The sequence below is a fragment of the Macaca fascicularis genome, chromosome 7 (assembly GCF_037993035.2).
Source record: "Macaca fascicularis isolate 582-1 chromosome 7, T2T-MFA8v1.1".
Lineage (NCBI taxonomy): Eukaryota > Metazoa > Chordata > Mammalia > Primates > Cercopithecidae > Macaca > Macaca fascicularis.
In genome coordinates this window covers 120281909-120306735 of record NC_088381.1, presented here as the reverse complement: position 1 = coordinate 120306735, position 24827 = coordinate 120281909, and the positions used below count along the sequence as shown (strand labels likewise).

General features: G+C 36.5%; 1 protein-coding gene across 30 annotated transcripts in view; it reads left to right on the top strand.

The window, feature by feature from the left end:
* TXNDC16 (thioredoxin domain containing 16) overlaps positions 1 to 24827 on the top strand; it is a 115716-nt gene that overhangs the window by 71504 nt on the left and 19385 nt on the right. For 20 of the 30 annotated variants that reach the window (XR_012415792.1, XR_010588480.2, XR_010588479.2 and 17 more), the window contains 4 exons: positions 503 to 671; positions 1010 to 1146; positions 13952 to 14036; positions 15676 to 15814. Coding sequence is in view for 20 of the 30 variants with exons in the window: in XM_073997399.1 (XP_073853500.1) it covers positions 503 to 671; positions 1010 to 1146; positions 13952 to 14036; positions 15676 to 15814 (530 nt within the window). In the remaining 10 variants the exon portion in view is untranslated. Of the gene's footprint in view, positions 1 to 502; positions 672 to 993; positions 1150 to 7730; positions 7855 to 8158; positions 8320 to 13592; positions 13647 to 13951; positions 14037 to 15675; positions 15815 to 15910; positions 16445 to 24827 lie in introns of those variants that run through there. The other 10 variants (XR_012415795.1, XR_012415794.1, XR_012415793.1 and 7 more) reach the window with 9 other exon arrangements.

Genomic DNA, 24827 nt, shown 5'->3' with positions numbered 1-24827 from the left:
TTTTTTTGAGTTGCACAAGAGCAGCAACATTTACCAACAAACACAGAAAAGAAACCATATATGGTTTTAGACTTGTTGAGTTTGAGGAGGTTTCCATTCAAAGGAAAACAGAATATAGTAAGGATACATGGGTCTTTTGGAACTACAAGGAGTTTGGGCCAAAGACATAAATACAGTATTCATTAGATTATCTGTGGTTATTGAGGTTGTGTAGGAAGAGAGTGAAGAAAAACAAGAGAAGGCAGCTTAAGCTGAGCCTTGAAGGACTCCCAACTCTACTGGCTGAAGAGCCAACAAAAGGGAACAAAGAGGAGAAACTAGAAAGGAAGGGAAAAGGCCAATAGGGGATGGTGTTGCAAAGATCAAGGCAGGAGAGTGTTTAAGCAGGAGTGTTTCATGCTGAGAGGTTAAAATAAGAATGGGATAGAAAAATATTGAAAATCCTAAGCAAATGCATTTTCTACAATTAGTAATTACAAATGTGCATTTTCCTTTTATTTAGGCACATCTACTATGCTGCTTACTAGAATAAACTGTGCAGATTGGTCTGATGTATGTACTAAGCAAAATGTTACTGAATTTCCTATTGTAAAGATGTACAAGAAAGGGGAGAACCCAGTATCTTACGCTGGAATGTTAGGTACCAAAGATCTCCTAAAATTTATCCAGCTGTAAGTATTCAGCTTCATTATAAGATCTTTAAATGTTTAGGTCTTTAGAAGTTCTAATTCTCAGACTTTGCTAACACTTTAAATAGGTTAAGGAGGATACTAGAATTGAGATCACAAAATAAATATTCATGAGAGTCTATGTACATTTCGTCACTTTTGGGGAGACAGTAATTTTGTTTAATGAGTCTGATTTTCTTTAAGAATAATATTTAATTTTCTATATTTTGTAAGATATTTATCCTATGTAATATATTGTTTGCTATGTTTAGTATGCTTTTTTAAACAAACTGAAAATATCTTTAAAAATTAATTTTTAATATAGCTATATATTTATCCAGCAATAGGATTTCATATCCAGTGAATATAACATCGATTCAAGAAGCAGAAGAATATTTAAGTGGGGAATTATATAAAGACCTGATCTCCTATTCTAGTGTGTCAGTACTGGGACTATTTAGTCCAACCATGACAACAGGTAAGTAGAGCTGAGCTTTTAAATTATACAGTACAGTATATCATTGCTTGCTAGTTTTATTTTTTAAGAATATCTTTTTAAATTATAGAGAATTTCAAAATTATGGAGAAGTTTGAAGAAAAATAAAATACTGTAAGCTAATTTTTCAGAGACAATGTTAAATTTTGATGTAATTTCTTCCATCTTTTTTCTGTGTACCTACATATTGCATATTTATGTATGTTTTAACATAATTGGGCTAAAGCTGTGTATCTAGGTTAGAATCTTGTTTTTTTTTTTTGAAACGGAGTCTCGCTCTGTCACCAAGCTGGTGTGCAGTGGCGTGATCTTGGCTCACTGCGACCTCTGCCTTCTGGGTTCAAGTGATTTTCCTGCCTCAGCCTCCTGAGTAGCTGGGACTACAGTTGTGCACCACTATGCCCAGCTAATTTTTGTGTTTTTAGTAGAGACGAGGTTTCACCATGTTGGCCAGGATGGTCTCGATTTCTTGACCTCGTCATCCGCCTGCCTTGGCCTCCCAAAGTGGTGGAAGTACAGGCATGAGCCACCGTGCCCAGCCAGAATCTTGTTTTTATTTAACATTACAGTGATGTATTGATATTCTTCATGAACGTTACGGCTGCATAATATTTGGTGAATATATATATATATCAAAACGTATTTAAATTTTTTTTTTTTTTTTTTTTTTTTTTTTGAGACAAGGTCTTGCTCTGTCACCTAGGCTGGAGTGCAATGGCGTGATCTCAGCTCACTGCACCCTCCACTTCCGGGGCTCAAGCAATCCTCCTACCTCAACCTCCTGAGTAGCTGGGACCGCAGACATGTGCCACCATGCCTGGCTAATTTTTTGTGTTTTTGTAGAGACGGGATTTCACCATGTTGCCCAGGCTGGTCTTTAACTTCTGAGCTCAAACTATCCATGCACCTTGGCCTGCCAAAGTGTTGGGATTACAGATGTGAGCCACCATACCTGGCCTTTCTTAACTGTTTACAAACTGTATTTGTACTGTTTTCTTTTTTTTTTTCCTTCCGTATGTGAAGAATATTTTTGAGTCTTTGTATGGATTTTAGACTATATAATGAGTTTAGATTCCCAGTAGAATAACTATGCCTTCTGTAAATTGTAAGTTGTATACATTACTCATTGGTTTTTTTTTGAGACAGGGTCTCTCCCTATTGCCCAAGTTGGGGTGCAGTGGCACAATCACAGCTCACTGCAGCCTCAACCTCCTGGGCTTAAGCGATCCTCCCACCTCAGCCTCCTGAGTAGCTAGGATTATAGACATGTGCCACCATGCTCACTAATTTTTTAATTTTTTGTAAAGACGAGGTCTCCCTGTGTTGCCCAGGCTGCTCTCAAACTCCTGGGCTCAAGCAGTCTTCCTGCCTTGGCCTTCCGAAGTGCTGGTAGTAAGGCATGAGCCACTGTGCTTGCCCACTCATTTTTTTAAATGGGATTTTACTGTTTGTCTAATGAATTGGTGTGAGACCTTTGTACATTACGGATATTAAGCTTTTGTCATTTTGTTCCAGTTATTTTCCCTCAGTTTGTTATTTGTTCTTTAGCTTTGTTTAATGATAATTTTATGTATCACATTTAAAATTTTTTTAATCTATTGACTTTAAGATTTTTTCCATTGCTTTTAGCTATAAAAAAAGCCTATCATTTTTGTCACCTAATATTCACTTGTATTTTTTCTTGCTTTAATTTACAGTATTTTCTTATTTTAATTTGTCTTGCTTTGTCTATTTTTTTAAAAAAAATTTTAATAAAATACACATAACATAAAATTTACCATCTTACCTGTTTTTAAGTGTCTATTTTACAAGTATTAAGTATATTCACATTGTTGTACAGCTAATCTCCAGAATATTTTCATCTTGCAAAACTGAAACTCTATACCCATTAAACAACAGCTTTTCATTTCATCCTCCTCCCAGGCCCTGGTAACCACCGCTCTACTTTCTGTTTATATGAGTCTGGCTACTCTATGTACCTCATACAGATGGAATCATACAGTATTTGTCTTTTTCTGACTGGCTTATTTCACTTAGCATAATGTCTTCAGGGTTCATCTATATTGTAGTATGTGTCAGAGTTTCCTTCCAATTTTAGGCTGAATACTATTCCATTGTATGTATATATCTTATTTTGTTTATGCGTTTATCCATTAATGAATTTTTGGGTTACTTCTACCTCTTGGCTGTTGTGAATAATGCTGTTGTGAACATTGGTATGGAAATATCTCTCTGGGACTCTGCTTTCAATTATTTTGGGTATATACCAAGAAGTGGAATTGCTGGGTCATATGGTAATTCTGTTTTTAATTTTTGAGGAACCGCAGTACTATTTTCCACCCTGGCTGCATCATTTTACATTCCTACCAACGGTGTACAAGGGTTCCAATGACTTTAACATCCTTGCCAATATTCGTTATTTTACTTTATTTTTTATGATAGCCATCCTAATGGGCATGAGGTGATATCTTGTTGTGGCTTTGATTTGCATTTCCCAAACGATTAGTGATGTTGAGCATCTTTTCATTATGCTTGTTGGTCATTTGTATATATTCTTTGGAGAAATGTCTGTAACTCCTTTGCCTATTTTTTAATTGGGTTATTTATATTTTTTTGTTGTTGCAGAAATTATATATTTTGGATATTATCCTTTATCAAAGTTTTGACTCATAAATATTTTCTCTCATTTCATAGGTTGCCTTTTTACTCTGTTGATTGTGATTTTTTTCCCTTTTTTAAAAGCTTTTAACCCTTTAGATATTTTAGTGCATGGGATGAGCATAGGTGCCAACTTGATTTTTTTTTAATAGTAACATTTATCATTTTTTTCCTCCTCTATATGTGATTTCACCATCACCATATTAAGTCCTTATCTATATGTGTGTGTGTGTAATATATATGTCTAATTGTTTTCTATTTTATTCACTTTACCTATTGATACTATAATCTATTAGTTTTATAATGCACGTTGAATATATAATCAAGTCTCTGATTTGTCTTTTTAAATATTTTCTTGTTTTTTTTCTGTTGACTCTTCTAGGTGAGCATTAGTAATTTATACTTATTCTCTTAACTGATTTGGATATCTGCTGCTTGTTTTATGCTTCATTGCTGTTTCTTTAGTTTTTCTTTATTTTTTAAAATATGGTATCTACTTCTTTTGCTTGTATTTTCTCCAGGACTAGAGAAAATGTTCCCCAAAAACATATTTGAACCTATAAGTTAAAGATCATTTCAATGATTTTGACTCCCTCTTGTGGAAGATTCTTTTAATTTCTTTTTTTTTTTTAAGTCTTGCCTTTTTTTTTTTTTTTTTTTTTTAAGACAGAGTCTTGTTCTGTCATCCAGGTTGGAGTGCAATGGCGTGATCTCAGCTCACTGCAACCTCTGCCTCCCAGGTTCATGCGATTCTCCTGTCTCAGCCTCCCAAGTTGCTGGGACTACAGGCATGTGCCACCATGCCTGGCTAATTTTTGTATTTTTAGTAGAGATTGGGTTCTATGATTTTTTTTGTTTGTATGCCATGGTTTCATGTAATGGACTCACATTAGCTTTATTGCTGAACAATTTATTTATTTATTTATTGCATCATACATAATAAAATGTTGGAAATCTTTTAAAGAAAATCCTTGCATTCACTTTTCCAACATTTTATTATGAACTTTTTCAAGCATACAGCAAAGTTGGAAGAATTGTACAGTAAACACCCATATACTCACCACCTAGATTCCACCATTAACATTTAATATTTGCTTTAGTACCTACCTGTCTATCTTTCTATTTATTAATTCATCTTATTTTTGATGCAATTCAAATTAATGTTTTTGCATTCAACTTTGATATGCTTATAACAATTATTTTTACTTTGATAGTTTTACGTGGCAGCATAAACTATAGTATTTTTTAAATATCACAACTTCTCTTTTCTTAGACCCTTACTCTTTATCTCTTGCTTCACAGGAATGTGTCTTTTAATAAGTTTTTAAGGAAGGGTACACATAGGGTGTTTTTTCTGACCGATGGTATTTCTGGGAATGTTATTTGTTGCTTTTGCATCTAGATGGACTCTTGAGTCGGTAACAAAACCCTCAATGTTTTGTTTTTCTTTTCTTTTTCTTTTTTTGTTTTTTTGAGATGGAGTCTTGCTCTGTCACCCAGGCTGGAGTGCAGGGCACAATCTTGGCTCACTGCAAGCTCTGCCTCCTGGGATCATGCCATTCTCCTGCTCCAGCCTCCCAAGTAGCTGGGACTACAGGTGCCCGCAACCACACCTGACTGATTTTTTGTATTTTTAGTAGAGATGGGTTTCGATCTCCTGACCTCGTGATCCACCCTTCTCGGCCTCCCAAAGTGCTGGGATTGCAGGCATGAGCCACCACGCCTGGCCAATGTTTTCTTCACTATGCTAACTCTTACCAATGATCTAGGAAACTTCCCTCCTCCTTGTTTTTCTTTTCTTGAGATGGATTTCAAATTCTGAATGAAAGATTTTAAGAATATTTGTCTGAGAAGAGGACCCCACTGGTCTAGCATTATATTTGCACATAGTAGATACTATTGATTACATATTAAATTTTGCTTTCTACAAATTTACATCTAGCAATTTTTTTCTACTTTGTTTTCAGAATTGTAAAAAGTAAAAGCCAAAGGAACTTACAAAAAATAAATAATAAGAATATTAATGTGTACCCTGCGGCTTATCATCTTTGAAGGCAAAATCCTAGAGAGCATATCTTTCTATTTTTTTTTTTTTTGAGACAGAGTCTTGCTCTGTCACCCAGACTGGGGTTCAGTGGCATGATGTTGGCTCACTGCAACCTCCACCTCCCAGGTTCACATAGTTCTCATGCCTCAGCCTCCCCAAGTACTGAGACCACAGATGTGTGCCATGCAGCAGCATGCCCAGCTAAGTTTTTGTCTTTTTAGTAGAGACAGGGTTTCACTATGCTAGCCAGGCTGGTCTCAAACTCCTGATCTGTAGTGATCTGCCCACCTTAGCCTCCCAAAGTGCTGAGATTATAGGCATGAGCCACCGCACCTGGCTTTATAGAGATCATAACCTAATAAAAAAAATATTTTTATGAAAAATTGGGAAGTAAGTCTGTGTTTTACCCTTCCACCTTCCTTCCCTTTTGAATGTTTTTGCTCCCACGATTGACATTGTCCTCTCTGTACCTCAGGTGCCTGCTTCCCTAACCTTCTCATTTATTATTCACACTAGGCCTCCTTCCAAGAAGAATTTAAGTCTTCAGATAATAAAAAGCACAAATATGATAAAATCATTGAAAACAATGTAAAAACTCAGCAATAAAACAGTGGGGGGTAATTATGTAGAAAGTCTAGAAAACACTGTTGTTTGTCATAAAACTTAGCCCTAAGCAATCTGGTAGCAACTAGAAACAAAAAGGTGAAAGTTTTGCCATCTATCATCATAGGTAATAAATTTCAGCAGACAAGTTAGGGTGCTGATTAATCCACAGAGAAAACTTTTTCCTAATTCAAATACTGAAAAGAATTTTTCATATTGTTTTTTACATTGGGAATCGACATAAGAAATGGTGTGCTTCATCATATTTTTACACAAATGATGAAATGTACATATCATCTCACAAGTCAAAAACATAATGTTATTTAAAGGTAGTTCTGGTGTACCAAAATGATGTAGTCTGGATATGATATTTCATTATTTGACTGGAGTGATTGTTCCCAATATTGTCAGTTAGATATTCATTCCTTTTTATTTCTTTTAGTTTGTTTTTGTTTTTGTTTTTTTGCAAACATTGATATGTTTTTTTGTTGTGTTTTGTTTTGTTTGAGACGGGGTCTTGCTCTGTCGCCCAGGCTGGACAAGCTCTGCCTCCAGGTTCATGCCATTCTCCTGCCTCAGCCTCCCTAGTAGCTGGGACTACAGGCGCCCGCCACCACGCCCAGCTGATTTTTTGTATTTTTAGTAGATATGGGGTTTTGCTGTGTTAGCCGGGATGGTCTCGATCTCCTGACCTTGTGATCCGCCCACCTCGGCCTCCCAAAGTGCTGGGATTATAGGTGTGAGCCATCGTACCCGGCCACATTGATGTGTTAGTAGCTGGACCATCAACATCTGTTGAAGAGAGAATAAATAATGATAAAAGTCATATGAATTTATTAACATTTCTATATAAATTTGTGTTTTGCTAATAAAAGCTAACTTTTGTTAAATTTAGCCTAACGCTGCCTCTGTATATATTTTAAGTTCAGACTAAAGGTTTCTCCATAAGTAGTGAACTGTAACCTAACTAGATGTATAAACAGACTATAACCTACTCTTATACCACTCACCAAGTTTTGGTCAATCAAAGGTGGCCAACTGTTCAAATCCTGTTCAAATGAGACAAAAGCCAAACTGTAACCAATCCAGCTATTTCTGCACCTCACTTCCTCTTACGGTCTGTAAATCCTTTCTGACTCCATGTTGGCACCGGGGTTGCCGTGAACCTATTCTGGTTTCGGGGGGCTGCCCAACCGGCAAATGTTTCTTTGATCAGTTAAACTCTCTTAAATTTAGTCTGAAGTTTTTCTTTTAACAGATAGAGTCAGAAATAGGACCTGTAGTAGAGCTTCCAGCGACCCCCAGCAGCATCGAGTGACCAAGTGGTGTACCCGCTGGGCCCATTGTGTCCATTGCTCTCTCGCAGCCACTGGGGATCGTGGGTAAGTTCTCTTTCAGACTTTGAAGCTCCATGACTTTGTGTTCTGAGCTATCTGAGTTTGTTTGAGCAGATTTGTTTTTTATCTGAACTGGGTTTGGAAGTTGCTACAGAAATTGGACTGGGTCCAGGATCAAATTAGATCTGATAATTAATTGACTTAGATCTAGTTAAAGGCCTCAGATTTCCGAATCAGACAGAAACTGACAGTAAATGGCAATATTGTAGGTAGTATGAACTTTAGCTTTCAGAAATTTGCAGGGACTTTTGTGTTGTATCCCCTTTGTTTCTTTTTCTTGCACTCATAGGTAGGAAAAAAGTCAGTGACTAAGTTGATCAAGGAAATCTAAGAGCCAAAGCCAAGATTCAACATAAAAATGAGATCCTTCATTTCTGAAGAACTGAGTACTCCACTTTCTGGCTACAACTACCTACAAACACTTATAAAAATGGCAAAATGTTACTAAAGGTAATTTAAAGTTACAGTAGAACATTTCAAATGAAAAATGCTACACTTTAGAAGTACATTTAAAAATGAGGACTCTCTCATTAGGCTTATTCAGGGATGCCTATTGGTGTGCAGAAGCTTCAGAAAATATTTCAGTATTTTTATTGCCTCTTTTAAAAGACTCTTTGTAACAGGTAGCCAGGTCCAGGCGAAGTGGCTCATGCCTATAATCCCAGCACTTTGGGAGGCTGAGGCAGGCAGATCACTTGAGGTTAGGAGTTTTTAAGACCAAGCTGGGCAACATGGTGAAACCCTATCTCTACTAAAAATACAAAAATTAGCCAGGCATGGTGGCGTGTGCCTGTAATTCCGGCTACTTGGGAGGCTGAGGCAGAAGAATTGCTTCAACCTGGGAGGCAGAGATTGTGGTGAGCCAAGATTGCACCACTGCACTCCAGCCTGGATGATGGTGAGAGTCTGTCTAAAAAAAAAAAAAAAAAAAAAAAAAAAAAAGCTGCCTGTAATCCCAGCTACTCAGGAAGCTGAGGTGGGAGGAATGTTTGAGGCTAAGAGTTCAAGACCAGCCTAGGCTACATAGGAAGACCGTGTCTCTAAAAAATATATGTATATAAACAAAAATATAAAGAACTTGGTGACTACACGTTTAAAAAAAGAAAAGAGAAACCATTTAAAAGCCAGCAAATGACATTTTTTTTTATAAGAGCCATAAAATCTGCTTCTGTCTGTATGTCTCTATATGTGTTATGTTTGTATGATATTTGGTAAAGCTAGTTTTAAAGTTGTTAACAAAGTAAAATAAAAATGGCTTTAAGAGTGTAACTTAAATATAATTCAGACATTTTTGCCTGGGTCTACTGGTCAGACAGGTTTCTGCTGTCTTTACATGTTTTAAGGACATAAAACTGCTAATTTTCTGTGATATTTTTGGCACTTACTTGATTTGTCTGTGGGCTAAAGCTGGCTGTTGGGCTTCCCCAGAGATTTGCACACATCTTATTATAAGCTGGTCTTTGGTTTTGAGCTTCAAGATTCTGGGGTCTGGACAGGTGGCCACGGTGAGGCCTGGAGGCATGTTGTCAATGCTTAGGTAACCCACTGCGGGGCCCCTTGTTCCTGCTTGCTTGGCCCGGATTTGCCTCATGGCCATGCTGGGAGTGGTCAGATTCTCCAGACATCCTTTTCACAGCCCTGTCTTCTGTTCTGACATCTGGTGTGTAAATTTAGGACCCAAAAGAGCCCTGCCTTTTGTAAGCATTGGGTGCCACATGGGTACTCAGTACAGCTGAGAAAGACATTTAGGAGGGTACCTGTGTCATTATTTATTTTCCAATAATCAAAAATCTTAAAGTCATGTTAAGTAATAATGAAATGTCTGAGTCATTCCTAAATAAGTTAAAATACTAAAACATTAATTATTAAATATGTTTGTTTATGTACTTTGACATCTTATTTTTACATGATATAAAAAAGCTAAATAGATTTGTTAATAAAATTAAAATATCTTTCTAAAAATTATAAAATGGTTTTCATCTATAAATATTGATATAAAACAGTTCAAAATTAATTTCTAGGTTTTTGCTAGATTTTGGGTTACTAAGAGTCAAAATTATAGTTAATATAATTAAAACTATTAAATGTAAGAGAATTGTAAATAAAGAGTCTATTAAAAAAGCAAGATATATTTTTGGTGAGGAAAGTTATAAAGGCATAAAAATGTGAGAAAAAAATTTAGTTTAGAAGTTACTTAAAGATTTTTTCAAATTAAAAGAATAAAAAAGATATAGATTAAATAAATTGTAGAAAGTTAAAGAAAACTTCAAAATTTTTATGAGATTACAAAAAGTTTATTTTAAAATCTTGTGTTATTAAAAGCTGACTGAAATGAGATTTGTTTATAAGTTTTTATTAAAATCAGCTTTAGAATTGATCATGCACTAATACAAGAACAAAAATTTACTTTTCTCTTTTGCACATAAATTTCATGTAATAAGAGAATAAAACACTTTTATTCACCTTTTGAATAAACTCTCAAAAAAGAGAGAAAGAGGAGACATATTCTATCTTTATTAGGTCCTTTAATTGTTTTTGAAAACTGAGTCCTTTTTTAATCAAATAAAGTTGTTTGCTTTTTAAAACCTTTTAATTATCACTTTGGCTAAACAAATGATTTATTTTACAGCGACCTGTGATCTATTTTGATAAGTGGTTTAGACTTTTGACATATTTAATAGGCTTCCCAAAATCAAGTTTAAAATTAAGTCTTTTTGACCTCAAACTGACTTTGAAACGTTACAGAGGGCGCCTGCAGCATCCAAAAGAGAGAGAATGAACAGGTTTATTTATTATGTAAAATTACGTGAAAAACACTCAAAAAATAATGTTTAACCTTCTTTGAGTTTCATACGATTTTTAAAATACTTTTTTTCTAGTTCTGTGAAAAATATCATTGGTAGTTTGATAGGAATAGCATTGAATCTGTAGATTGCTTTGGGCAGTATGGCCATTTTAATGATACTGTTTCTTCCCATTCATGAGCTTGGGATGTTTTTCTGTTTATTTGTGTTTTCTCTGATTTCTTTGAACAGCGTTTTATAATTCTCCTTTCAGAGATCTAATTTTTGTATTGTTAATAGAGCTAGGGTTTCGCCATGTTACCCAGGCTGGTCTCAAACTCCTGAGCTCACATTATCCTCCCATCTCGGCCTCCCAAAGTGCTGAGGTTACAGGCGTGAGCCACTGCGCCCAGCCTGGATGCTCTTTTTTTCTTTCTCTTGCCTGATTTCTCCAGCTAGGACTTCCAATACTGTGTTGGATGAGAGTGGTGAAAGAGGGCGTCCTTGTCTTGTGCCATTTTTGAAGGGGATTGCTTCCAACGTTTGCCCATTCAGTATGATGTTGACTGTGGGTTTGTCATTGATGGCTCTTATTGAGGTGTGTTTCTTCAGTGCCTAGTATTATTGAGTTTTTAACATGAAGGGGTATTTCATTGAAGGCCTTCTCTGCATCTATTGAGATAATCATGTGATTTTTGTCTTTAGTTCTGTTTATGTGATAAATCACATTTATTGATTTGCATATGTTGAACTAACCTTGCATCCCAGGGATGAAGCCTACTTGATTGTGGTAGATTAGCTTTTTGATGTGCCACTGGATTTAGTTTGCATGTACTTTGTTGAGGACTTTCAATGTTGATCAGGAATACTGGCCTGAAGTTTCTTCTTTTGTTGTGTCTCTGCCAGGTTATGGTATCAGGATGATGCTGGCCTCATAGAATGAGCTGGGGAGGAGTCCCTCCTCCTTAATTTTTGGGAATAGTTTCAGTAGGAATGGTATCAGCTCTTCTTTGTACGTCTGGTAGAATTTGGCTGTGAATCCATCAGGTCCTGGGCTTTTTTTGGTTGGTAGGCTATTTATTACTGATTCAATTTTGGAACTTGTTATTGGTCTGTTCAGGGAATCAATTTCTTCCTGGTTCAGTCTTGGTAGGGTGTATGTGTCCAGGAGTTTATCCATCTCTTTTATCTAATTTGTATAATATAGGGGTTAGGAGTGCTTTTAGTTACTGAGGTTTTCTTGGTTCTCAACTCTCCCTGCTGACAGAGGTAAAAAACAGATGTATGTATATATGTGTGTCTATAAAAATAATTATTCAATAAGATGTGATAGAAAAAAATCAATATTGCTAAATAAATGTGTTTATTTTATGCAATTAAAATATATTTGTAGCTGAAAAGCTTTTTATGCATCTTTTTATTTAGATAATTGAGTACTTTCTTGTATTTGAGGTTGCCATATATTTTGACATATATGCAGTTTTTAGCAAGGAGGAGAATATGCCTGGTTTTTAATGTTCAGAGGAAAATATGTATTCTAGTTTAGTGGAAATGAATATGCATCTGAGATCTACAGTCATAGATTTTTCCATCCTGTGAGTCACTTAGGATTTACAAACACATGGATTTATGAAGAGACTTTTCAAGAGACATATTCATAAATAGAGAGTCTTTTGTATGAGGAAATTATATGGAAATAATGGTGTACTTTTCTACTGCTACTTACCTAAAATGAAGCTGAAACAGATTCTGTTATGTCATTGCTTTAGATATAGTTTATCTATTGACTGGAATTTCACTCTGTTTTCTCTTAGAAATGAAAGTACAGACACCCAGTCATTTCTAGTTTATAATCTTATGAGTCTTTTCTACTTTGATGTAGCATGGGCTAAAATATATATGTATATATTTTTTTGAGACGGAGTCTCTCTCTGTCGCCCAGGCTGGAGTGCAGTGGCACGATCTCGGCTCACTGCATTCTCCTTCTCCCAAATTCAAGCGATTCTCATGCCTCAGCCTCCTGAGTAGCTGGGACTACAGGCACATGCCACCATGCCTAGCTAATTTTTGTATTTTAGTAGAGACAGGGTTTCACCATGTTGGCCGGGCTGATCTCAAACTCCTGTCCTCAAGTGATCCACCCACCTTGCCTCCCAGAGTCCTGGGATTACAGGTGTGAGCTACCGCACCTGGCCTGTTTTCTCATTAAAGCTGTGATTGTAAATGAGTTCCCCGTGCTGCCTACTGAGCTACTCTAGTAAGTTTGCTTTCCTACAGACAGTATTGCTCAATCTTAAGGAAAGTATGTACCCTTTTTAAAGAAAATAATCTTGTGGTTACCCGATGTTGACAATGTTGAATGCTTACATCATGAATGTAGTGCTGACTGCTGAGGTACAGATCTTTGGGTTCAGCATGCCTAGCCTAGTAGGTGCTGTGTGACTCATTCTTCCATCGATATTTTTCTATTTGACTGCTATGAATCTTTCATGTATGAATTGAACTATCATTTGGCCTTCACTTGGCAAGAATTTGACCTATAAGTCCACCTCTGTGCTTTTCTCATTAGTCTACAATGATTTAATTCAGACTTGCTTCTTGGTTATAGGATAGTCATTATTAACAAGATCCAGAGTATGCTATTATTTATGAAAATGTATTCAGAAATTTATAGAAATAGTTTGTATTTTGAATATGTACATTCTAACAAATGAGAAAAGACAATACAAATTAAAGTTCAAAACTAATGAAAACACATTAGAGAAAATGTAGGAATTGTTTTTTTAAAAGACACAGAATCCCTTATAATTGCACAACCCTAACACAGACACTGTTAGAGGGCTAGAATTTTCAGTCTTCTGTTTTTTTATGCATAAAGATACTTTTAGATTTTATGGTTATAATCTGCATATCATTTTACATACCTACTTCTCTTTTCAGGCTACACATAAGACAGCTGTCTCCATTTACTCTGCCATAGGAGTAAATTAAAAGGCAAGAAGTATTTATTCAGTAACTATGATTAGAGTGCTATAAATCTTATGAATTGCATTTAAAGTACATTTGTTTTGGAAACCATGTTGCATTCTATCAATTGACATTTCTTTAGTAATCCCATGCCATAAAGAGAATACAGATTTATTTTGGAACCACTAAATTATATAAGTCTTATGCACTTAAATATTTATATTTGTGATTAATTAATAATGGAATACTACCATCTATAAATCTCTTCATCAGTTGAATAGCATACACAATTATAAAGGTTTCAGATTTCTGTCTTCTCTATGTATTTATAGCAAAAGAAGATTTTAGTGAAGCAGGAAACTACCTAAAAGGATATGTTATCACTGGAATTTATTCTGAAGAAGATGTTTTGCTACTGTAAGTTTATTGTTCTTTTAATTTTAGGGAAGAAGAAATTATGCAAAATAATGTTATCTAATAATTGCTTATATTTACACAGCTGATGGAGGAAAATAAGATAGCAATCTAAAGAAATTTTTTTTATTTCCTTCTAGGAAATAAAGTACCTGGGAAGTACCATAGATTCTTTAGATATTTTACTTTAGACCAAAGCCCCCATGGGACAATCTTGGATTCGTACTTCACCATCCTCCTCTAAAAATTTTACTCTTTGGGTTCTGTTACCTACAATGTGGTTCTTTGGAGTTATCATAGTTTGGGATAAATTTTACTTTTTGAGCATCTGAGTTTTTATTTACCCCCTGGGTTGGTGAGTGGGTGGGGTGTGTGTGTGTGTGTGTGTGTATAAAAAATCAGTGCTTTTTTAGCCTCTTAAATTACGTTATCTTTAGAAGCTGGGACTTCTATAGACTACCAAAATATTTTAGTTGCTATAGAATGAAGGACTGAACTGCAAATTTGGAGATTATTATTAATACACATCACATTCTCTATGGCCCATTTTCAGGTATAGGTGTACATACTAAGCCCCAGTAGTTGGTCTGTCTTAGCTTCTGACTACAAATTCCTAATTGTGATATCTAAGCTTAAATCTTCCATCTTGAACACTGGTGACATATGCTCTTGGTGATCAGGCTTTTGTTCTATATGTGAAATCACTGATTTTCATAAAGTATATATTGAAGAAGGAAATACGAGGACTGTCCATCTGACAATGGGTAATCACCCACAATCTTCTACTCTGCTGTCATTGTGCATTTAGCTGTGGTCCAAAAACTTAGACCAGTAGTTTTCAGTGTTTTGTTTATAACCAGCTGGTCGACTAAGAGGTTCCTTTAAGTGATCTGAAAACTGGCCTCTCAACTAATGCTTATGTTATTATAATGTCTATACTTTGTTCTGGCGTGAATTAAGTTATTATACATGACTACTTCACTAGTAATTTTACACAAAGCTTTCTTCCTATTTAGATAATTTTCCTTTAGGTTTAGTTAGTGAAAGGGATTGTGGGAGGGTGGATTTGGGCTCTTGTTTCAGTGGAGAGAGTACAGACTATGTCAGGAACAGACTGTGTGTCAGGGACACCTCATTTGAAGTCTGTGTCTGCCGTTTATCACTCTCTAAGTCCTAGTTCCTCATCTGCAAAGTGAGATCATAATGACCATTTTAGTTCTGAAAGTTAAATAAAAACATAATTGAAATACCTAGTATAGTGCCTGGCAGATAGTAGGTTTCTCATAAATGCCCATTTTCTTACTCAGCAGTGTGGTGAGCAAGTCCAGAAAGGTCGAGAACCATTCACTGTGTTCCAAATCTGATTTATTTTCTTGATGAGTAAGTTGTATAGAAAAAAATCTGGCTGGATTACTGCCTTGTTGCTTTTTAAAAATCTAGTTTGTTATAGATTATTACCTGTTGCTTTCTTTTAATGTAGGTTGTCATAGAAGATAAGTTTGTTTGGAAATTGAGTTCATTTTTTTCCTTAGCAGTAGGACTTCCCATTTGCTGCCTTGCACTGTGATCTCCTAGCCTAGATTTTCATGTTTTTGACATGCTAGATTTTGATCATGAATTTTAATACTACCTTTCTCCATAGGTCAAACAAATATGCTGCAAGTCTTCCAGCCCTTCTGCTTGCCAGACACACAGAAGGCAAAATAGAGAGCATCCCACTAGCTAACACCCGTGCAGAAGACATAGTTCAAATAGTAACAGATGCACTACTGGAAATGTTTGTGAGTATGTTTTATAATAAGGATGATACTTGAAATAAAATCTAGATCAAAGATACTATATGTTAATACACATTTTTCCATTTTTTGCTGGTACAGGGCTTGGTGATTTGTGAGCTGAGGATTCACTGGATTGTTCTGTTTTATTGTTCAGTCATTATGCATACAGCATTTTGAGTCCATTGCTAAAAGTCTACGTCTTGCCGTGACTAGTGTGGCCGAAGTTCAGTTCACATGCTTAATCCAGGGTGACACGTGTTATAAAGCATGTGTATTCTGGAAGGTCAGCCTGCCCAGCTTCAAATCGTTGGTTGATTTCTTACTGAGTGTAGGTTAACTTCTCTGTTCTTCAGTTTCCGCATGCGTAAAATGTAGCTCATAGTAGCATCTGCTGCAGACAGTTACTGTGAGGACTGAATGAGACATGATTTGACAGTGCTTTGTGTACAATGTTTAGCCCTTGGTAAGCATTCAACAAATGTTAGTTACTATTCTTATTATTTACATGGGTTTTTCTGTTTTGTTTTTGAGATGGGTCTCACTCTGTTGCTGCGATCTCAGCTCTCGGCAACCTCCGCCTCCTGGGTTCGAGTAATTCTCCTGCCTCAGCCTCCTGAGTAGCTGGGATTACAGGTGCTCACTACCACACCTGGCTATTTTTTGTGTGTGTGTTTTTAGTAGACACAAGGTTTCCCCATGTTGGTCAGGCTGGTCTCGAACGCCTGACCTCAAGTGATCTGCCTGCCTCAGCCTCCCAAAGTACTGGGATTACAGGCATAAGCCACCATGCCCAGCCTGGTTTTTAAAAAAAATTTAATTTCTAATTTTTCTGGGTACATAGTAGATGAATATATTTATGGGTTACATGAGCTTTTTTTTTTTTAAAGACGGAGTTTCACTTCCATCACCCAGGCTGGAGTGCAATGGCGTGATCTCGGCTCACTGTAACCTCTGCCTTCCGGTGTCAAGTGATTCTCCTGCCTCAGCTTCCCAAGTAGCCAGGACTACAGGCATATGCCACCACACAGGATAATTTTGGAGTTTTTTTGTAGAGACAGGGTTTCACCATGTTGCCCAGGCTGGTCTGGAACTCGTGAGCTCAGGTGATCCTCCTGCCTTGGCCTCCCAAACTGCTGAGATTACAGACATGAGCCACTACACCTGGCCACATGACGTATTTTGATACAAGCATGCAATGCATTGTAGTCGCATCAGGGTAAATAGGGTATCCATTACCTCAAGTGTTTACCCTTTGTGTTTCAAACAATCCAATTTACTCATTTAGTTATTTTTAAATGAACAATTAAATTTTTTTTTACTATATCACCCTGTTGTACTGGCAAATACTAGGTCTTCTTTATTCTTTCAAATTAGTTTTTGTACCCAGTAACCATCACCACTTCCACCCTACCCACCATTTCCAGTTAAAAAGGCTTTTATCCAAAAGATATCTTTTATCACCCTCCTTTTACCCTTCCCCACAAGTCCCCAATGTCCATTGTATCATTCTTATGCCTTTGCGTCCTCATAGCTTAGCTTACACTTATAAACATATGATGTTTGGTTTTCAATTCTTGAGTTGCTTTGCATAGAATAATGGTCTCCAGTTCTATCCAGGTTGGTTCGAATGCCATTATTTCATTCCTTTTTATGGCTAAGTAGTATTCCACAGTGTGTGTGTATGTATACATATATATATATATACACACACACATTTTCTTATCCACTTGTTGATTCATGGGCATTTGGACTGTTCTTTATTTTTGCAATCGCAAATTGTGCTGCTATAAACGTGTGTGTGCCAGTAGTGGGATTGCTCGATCAAATGGTAGATACACTTTTAGTTCTTTAAGGAATCTCCAGCTGTTTTCCATAGTGGTTGTACTAGTTTACATTCCCACCAGCAGTGTAAAAGTGTTCCCTTTCACCACATCCACGCCAACATCTATTATTTTTTTAAATTATGGCCATTCTTGCAGGAGTAAGGTGGAATTGCATTGTGGTTTTGATTTGCATTTCCCTGATAATTGGTATTAGTTCTTTAAATGTTTGGTAGAATTCAGCAGTGAAGCCACTGGGTCCTGAGCTTTTGCTTTTTGTTTTGTTTTGTTGTTTTGTTTTGCTGGAAGCCTTTGTATTATAGCTCCAATCTCTTTGTTTGTTATTAGTCCATTTAGATTTTGAATTTCTTCATGGTTCAATCTTGGTTGGTTGTATGTGTCTAAGAATTTGTCCATTTCTTCTAAATTTTCCAATTTATTGGCATAGAGTTGCTCATAGTAGCTACTAATGACCTTTTGAATTTCTGCTGTATCAATTGTAATGTCTCCTTTTTCATCTTTGATTTTATTTGGGTCTTCTCTCTTTTTTCCTAGCTAGTCTGACTAAGGGTTTGTCAGTTTTGTTTAACTTTTCAGAAAACCAACTTGTTTCCTAGTTGTTTTGTATTGTTCTCTTCATTTCAATTTCATTTATATCTGCCCTGATCTTTATTATTTCTTTTCTTCTGCTAATTTTGGGTTTGGTTTGCTCTTGCTTTTCTAGTTCTTTAAGTGTATCATTGGATTGTTTCTTTGAAGTTTTTCTACTTTTTGATGTAGATGCTTATTGCTATAAACTTTCCTTTTAGTACTGCTTTCAGTGTATCCCATGGGTTTGGGTATGGTTTTTTCCAAGAAATTTTAAAATTTCTTTTTTAATTTCTTCATTGACCCCACTGGTCATTCAGGAGCATATTGTTTAATTTCCACGTGTTTGTATAGTTTCCAGAATTCCTCTTGTTATTGATTTCTAGTTTTATTCCATTGTGGCCAGAAAAGATGCTTGATATTATTTCAGGTTTTTTTTTTTTTTTTTTTTAAATGATTTAAGACTTGTTTTGTGACTTAACCTAAAGTCTATCCTTGACAATGATTCATGTGCTCGGGAGAAGAATGTGTATCTGTAGCCATTGAATGAGATGTTCTATAAATTAGGCCCATTTTGTCTGTAGTGCAGATTAAGTCTGATGTTTCTTTGCTGATTTCCTGTCAGGAAGATTTGTCCATTGCTGAAAGTGGGTTGTTGAAATCTTCAGCTGTTACTGTGTTGGAGTTTATCTCTATTTTTGGCCCTACTAATATTTGCTTTATATACCTGGGTACTCCAGTGTTGGGTGCATATATATTTACAATTGTTATATCTTCTTGCTATATCGACCCCTTTATCATTAGTAACCTTATTTGTCTCTTCTTACAGTTTTTGTCTTGAAATCTATTTTGTCTGATATTAGTATAATGACTCCTGCTCTTTTTGGTTTCCATTGGCATGGATTATCTTTTTCCATCCTTTTATTTTCAGTCTTTGTGTATCATTATAGGTAAAGTGTGTTTCTTTTAGGCAGCTGATCATGGGATCTTACTATTTTTTTAAATCTCTTAAGCCATTCTGTGCCTTTTGATTGGAGAGTTTAGTCTGTTTATATTTAATGCTATTATTGATAAATAAGGACTTACTCCTGCCATTTTGTTATTTGTTCTTTGGTTGTTTTGTAGTCTTCCTTCCTTTCGTCTTTTTAGTGAAGGTGATTTTCTTTGGTGATATGATTTAATTTAAAGAAATTTTTGTGTGTGTATTTATTTTGTTTTTTGATTTGAAGTTACCATGATGCTTGTAAATACTACCTTATAAGTTGTTATTTTAAACCGATAACAACACTGTTTGCATAAACAAACAAGCAAAGGAAAACTAATAAAAACTCTACACTCTATCAAGTTAACCTTTAGTTTAACTTCATCTCCTGCTTTTTAACTTTTTATTGTTTCTATTTATATCTTATTGTACCATCTGTGTCTTGAAAAGTCGTTGTGGTTATTGTTTTTGATTGGTTCATTGTTTAGTCTTTCTATTTAAGAGTAGTTTACACAGCACCGTTAAGCATTATATTCTGTGTTTTACTGCGTACTTACCATTAGCGATGAGTTTTGTGCTTTCAGATGAGTTTTTATTGCTCGTTAATGTCCTATTCCTGATTGAAGCATTCTCTTTAGCATTTCTTGTAGGACAGGTCTGGTGTTGATGAGATTCCTCAGATTTTGTTTGTCTGGGAAAGTTTTTATTTCTCCTTCATGTTTGAAGGATATTTTCATCAGATACACCATTCTAGGGTAAAAATTTTTTTTTCCTTTAGCACTTTAAATATGTCATGTTACTGTCCTGTAAGGTTTCCACTGAAAAGTCTGCTGCTGGGTGTATTGGAGCTACATTGTGTGTTATATTTCTTTTCTCTTGTTTTCAGGATCCTTTTTTTAAATCCTTGACCTTTGGGAGTTTGATTATGCCTTGAGGTAATCTTCTTTGGGTTAAATCTGCATAGTGTTTTATAACCTTCTTGTGCTTGGATATTGATACCTTTCTCTAAGTTTGGGAAATTCTCTGTTGACTATCTTTTGAATACACTCTACCCCTATCTCTTTCTCTATCTCCTCTTTAAGGCCAGTAACTCTTAGATTTGTCCTTTTGAGGCTATTTTCTAGATCCTGTAGGCCTGCTTCATTGTATTTTTTTTCTTTTTTCTTTTGTTTCCTCTGACTGTTTATGAATAGCCTGTCTTCAGTCTCACTAATTCTAGCTTCTGCTTGATCATTTCTGCTCTTAAAGGACTCTGATGTATTCTTCAATATGTTAGTTGCATTTTTGAGCTCCAGAATTTCTGCTGGATTCTTTTTAATTATTTGTTTCTTAAAATTATCTGATAGAATTCTGAATTCCTTCCCTGTGTTATCGTGAATTTCTTTGAGTTTTCTCTAAACAGCTATTTTGATTTCTCTGTCTGAAGGGACACATAGCTCTGTTTCTCTAGGATTGGTCTCTGGTGTCTTATTTGGTTCATTTGGTGAGGTCATCTTTTCCAGGACACTATTCGTACTGTTGGATGTTTTTCTGTGTCTGAGCATTAAAGAGTTATGTATTTATTGGAGTCTTCCAAGTCTGGGCTTGTTTGTACCTGTCCTTCTTGGGAAGGCTTTCTAGTATGAAAGGACTTCAGTGTTGTGATCTAAACTGTATCTGCATTAGTCGGCATCCCAAGCCCAGCAGTAGTGTGGTTCTTGCAGGTTTATAGAGGTACTGCTTTTTGATGGTCTTAGACAGGATCTGGAAGAATTCCCAGAATTATCAGGCAGAGACTCTTGTTCTCTTCTCTTACTTTCTCCCAAACAAATGGAGTCCCTCTCTCTGTTCTGAGCCACCTGGGGCTGGGGGGTGGAGTGATGCAAGCACCCTTGTGGGTCACCACCACTGGCACTGTGCTGTGTCAGACATGAAGCCAGCACAGTACTGGGTCTCTCCCAAGACTTGCTGTAACCACTCCCTGGCTACTGCCTATGTTCATTCAAGGTCCTGGGGCTCTAAAATCAGAGGTGGCTAAGCCAGCTGGGCCTGTGTCCTTCCCTTTAGGATGGTGAGTTCCTCCAGGACCAGGGTGGGTCCAGAGTTGCTGTCTGGGTACCAGGGACTAAAATAAAAAACTTTAGAAATCTACCTGGTGTTCATTGTACTGTGGCTGAACTAGCACTAGAACCATGAGATGTAGTCCTTCCCACTCATCCATCCCATTTTGAAAGATAGAGGAGCCTCACCCCATGGCCACTGCTACCACAGGCCCACAGGGAGTACTGGCAGGCTACTGCTGATGTTCCCTTAAGGCCCAAGGGCTCTTCCATCAGCTTGTGGTGAATGCTGTCTGGCCTGGGACTCATGCTTCAGGGTAGTGGGCTTGCCTCTGGCCCAGGGAAAGTCCAGGAATGCCATACAAGAGCCAAGGCCTAGAATTGTAGCCCCCCAAAACCCACTTGGTGTTCTACCCTTCTGTGGCAGAGCTGGTACCTATGGTGTAAGATCAAGACAAAGGCCCCTTTACTTTTGCCTCTACTTTTCTCAAGCAGAAGGAGTCTCACCCCATCGCCACCACAGCTAAGAATGTGCTGAGTCTGCACAGTCTCAGAAGTCAGCAAGTCTCAGAGTCTTACTCAAGTCCTACAGTGTACTACCTGGACCCAAGGGCTCTTCACTTGTCAGGTGATAAATGCTGCCAGGACTAGGTCTTTCCCATAGAGGCATCAGTTTCCCTTCTGGCCCAGGGTATATCTAGAAATGTCATCCGAGAGCTAGGACCTGGAAAGGGGGTTTCACAACTCTGACCAGGGTCCTGTCCTCCTGTGGCTGAGCTGGTATCCAAGATGCAAGACAAAGTCTTCCCCAGTCTTTCCTTTCCTCTCCTTAAGCAGAAGGAAGGGGTCTCTTTTAGAGCTACAAGCTGTGTAGCCTGGGATGAGGGGAGAGGTGGCGTCAGCACCCCCCAGCTGTCCTGGCTGATATCTCAGTAGGTCATATGTGCTTATAGTCCTATTGGCTCTGAGCCCATTTCAGCCCTAGGACTCACCTAGGAGTTGCAGCCTTTGTTGCCTAGACTGCATTTCAAGTTTATTTGGGCCCTAGCACACTCCAGCCTGAGGTGACAAGTCTTGCTGTAATTCAAGTTCTGACTTCTAGGATGGGCAATTCTGTTCTGGCTAGAGTTGGTTTAAATACACCCACTGTGGGCGAGCATCCACTGAATTCAGTCTGGTTTTGCCTTCTGTTATAACAGGGCAGCACTGAGTTCAATGCAGAGTCTCATAATTGCTGCACTCTCCCTCTCCCAAACACACAGATTCTCTCTTCATGGAGTGTGGCCACTGCCAGGGGATGGGGGAAGGGTATCATTGATGATTCAAGACTGTTTTTTCTACCTCTTCAGTGCCTCTTTGAGCAATATAAAGTTAAAACCAGGTACTGTGAGTACTCACCTGATTTTTGGTTCTTATGAAGGTGCTTTTTTGTGTAGATAGTTGTTAAATTGCTGTCATTGCAGGGGAAGAGGGGATGACTGGTAGAGTAGTCTGCTATCTTGCTTCACCCTCCTATTTGTACAGTTTTAGAACAAAATACTCTCTTATGAAAGGCTTTTTCATATGTTTTACCTGTACAGTCATGTATCACTTAACAGGAATATCTTCTGAGAATTGCATCGATAGGCGATTTTGTCATACGAACTTTATAGAGTGTACTTATATGGTATAGCCTACTACGTACCTATGCTGTAAGGTATAGCATATTGCTCCTAGGCTACAAACCTGTACAGCATGTTACTGGACTGAATACTATAGGCAGTTGTAACAATGGTAAATATTTGTGTATCTAAACATAGAAAAGGTACAGTAAAAACATGGTATAATCTTATGGGACCACTATCTTACATGTACTCCATTGTTGACTGAAACATCATGTGATACATGACTGTATAATAATGGATTCAAGGGCACTACAAATGTAACCTGTATTACCTGATTTTAGTTGTTTGCTTTCATATTTAGACATAGCTAGAACTTATATTTTCTACATTTCCAAAGTGACTCAAGGGGCACTTTTATCAGCTATAGATGCTAAATGAATATCCTGTTATGTTTTTTGTCTTGATGATCTAAAGGACATTGCATTTTGGGCTCAACTAAATGACTGCAGTCTTTATTAAGTCTTTTTGTGGTCTTGGTTTTGTCCTTTCTCTCCTCCTGTTAAAATTATAGGTTACAAGTAATCAAATCATTGAGTTGATATGTTCATGATGTATCTTTCTTAATCACTTATTAAAGTAACATTTATGTCATTAGTGACATGTTATTAATTCCTTTAGAATATACATAGTGTAGTATTTTTGGAATTACTGTAAGCCTTTATTTGGCTTTTTCAGGTAATACAGAAAAGTATAAAGAAGAAAATTATAATCAACCATAACTTTTCTACCCAAGTTTATGTTAGGAAATACATTTCCCCAAACCTAAAATTCTGTATGTATCTATGTGCCTTTTTATATTAATGGTATTTCCATCAAGTACTATAGATACACATTTTAACGTCTGCATAATATTGTTTACTAATGTACCAAAATTTATTTGGCTCATTTCCTCTTGTTGGTTATTTAAGCTGTCTTTAGTTTTTGTTTTATTTATAATTTAGGGAACATCCTTTTAGGTAATCTTTGGGTGTATCTATGATTATGGATTTAGGTTAAATTTCTAGAATTTGAATTGGTTGTCCAAAGAGTAGGTCCACTTTTGAGGCTTCTGATAATTTTTGTATTGCCCTACAGAAGATTTGTACCATTTTACTCTTTTTATCTTGGCATCTCTAGTGGATAAAAATTCATCTCTAATTTTTTAAAGGTTATATTCGTTAAACCTTAGAAACGTAGGAGAAACTTAGTATCAAAATCTGTTTACAGTTACAGCAAATGTAATATGCATTGTGACAGTGTTTGTTTCCAATGTTTTTATTTGTGGTGTTCAACTTAATACTGAACAGCTATAATAAAGATTAAACAGGCTTTAGAGAGACTTTAGTGCCCTCATCTGGATGAGGAAAGAGAGTTGATGACCAGAGGGTGAAAATTTTTTTATTATGGTGTGAAGTTTTTATTTTAATGAACCTGATGACAAATTGGGCCAGATAAATAATGCTTAAATCCGAAATACACAATAACTAACTACATAAGCATTGATATATTTAAGACTATTTCCTGTTAGGAAATAGGTTTAGTATTTTTCTCAGATAAACTGAGTTCCTTTTTTATGCTTTTATTATTGACAAGTTTAGAACACCAGGACCCACACAGTTATAGCCTGTTATATACTCAGAGAGCCAAAGGTCACCTTCCAAGTACCATATTTGATGACCTCTTAATTGTGTTTCCCCTTAGCCTCTCAGTAGCAGTCAAAACTGTTGTCTACACCATTCCTCCTTAAAATTCTCTTTTCTTCTGGCTTTTGTAATTCAGTCCTCTTTGATCCCTCTGACCATCCTCTGTCTCATTTATTCACTAGAATTACATCTTCAACTCTTTTTTTTCTTTTGCTGTGTTTTTTCTTTGGAAAATGTTATCCATACCCATAGCTTCTACCATCACTACCAGCTGATGATTCCTAAATCCAAGTTTTTAATT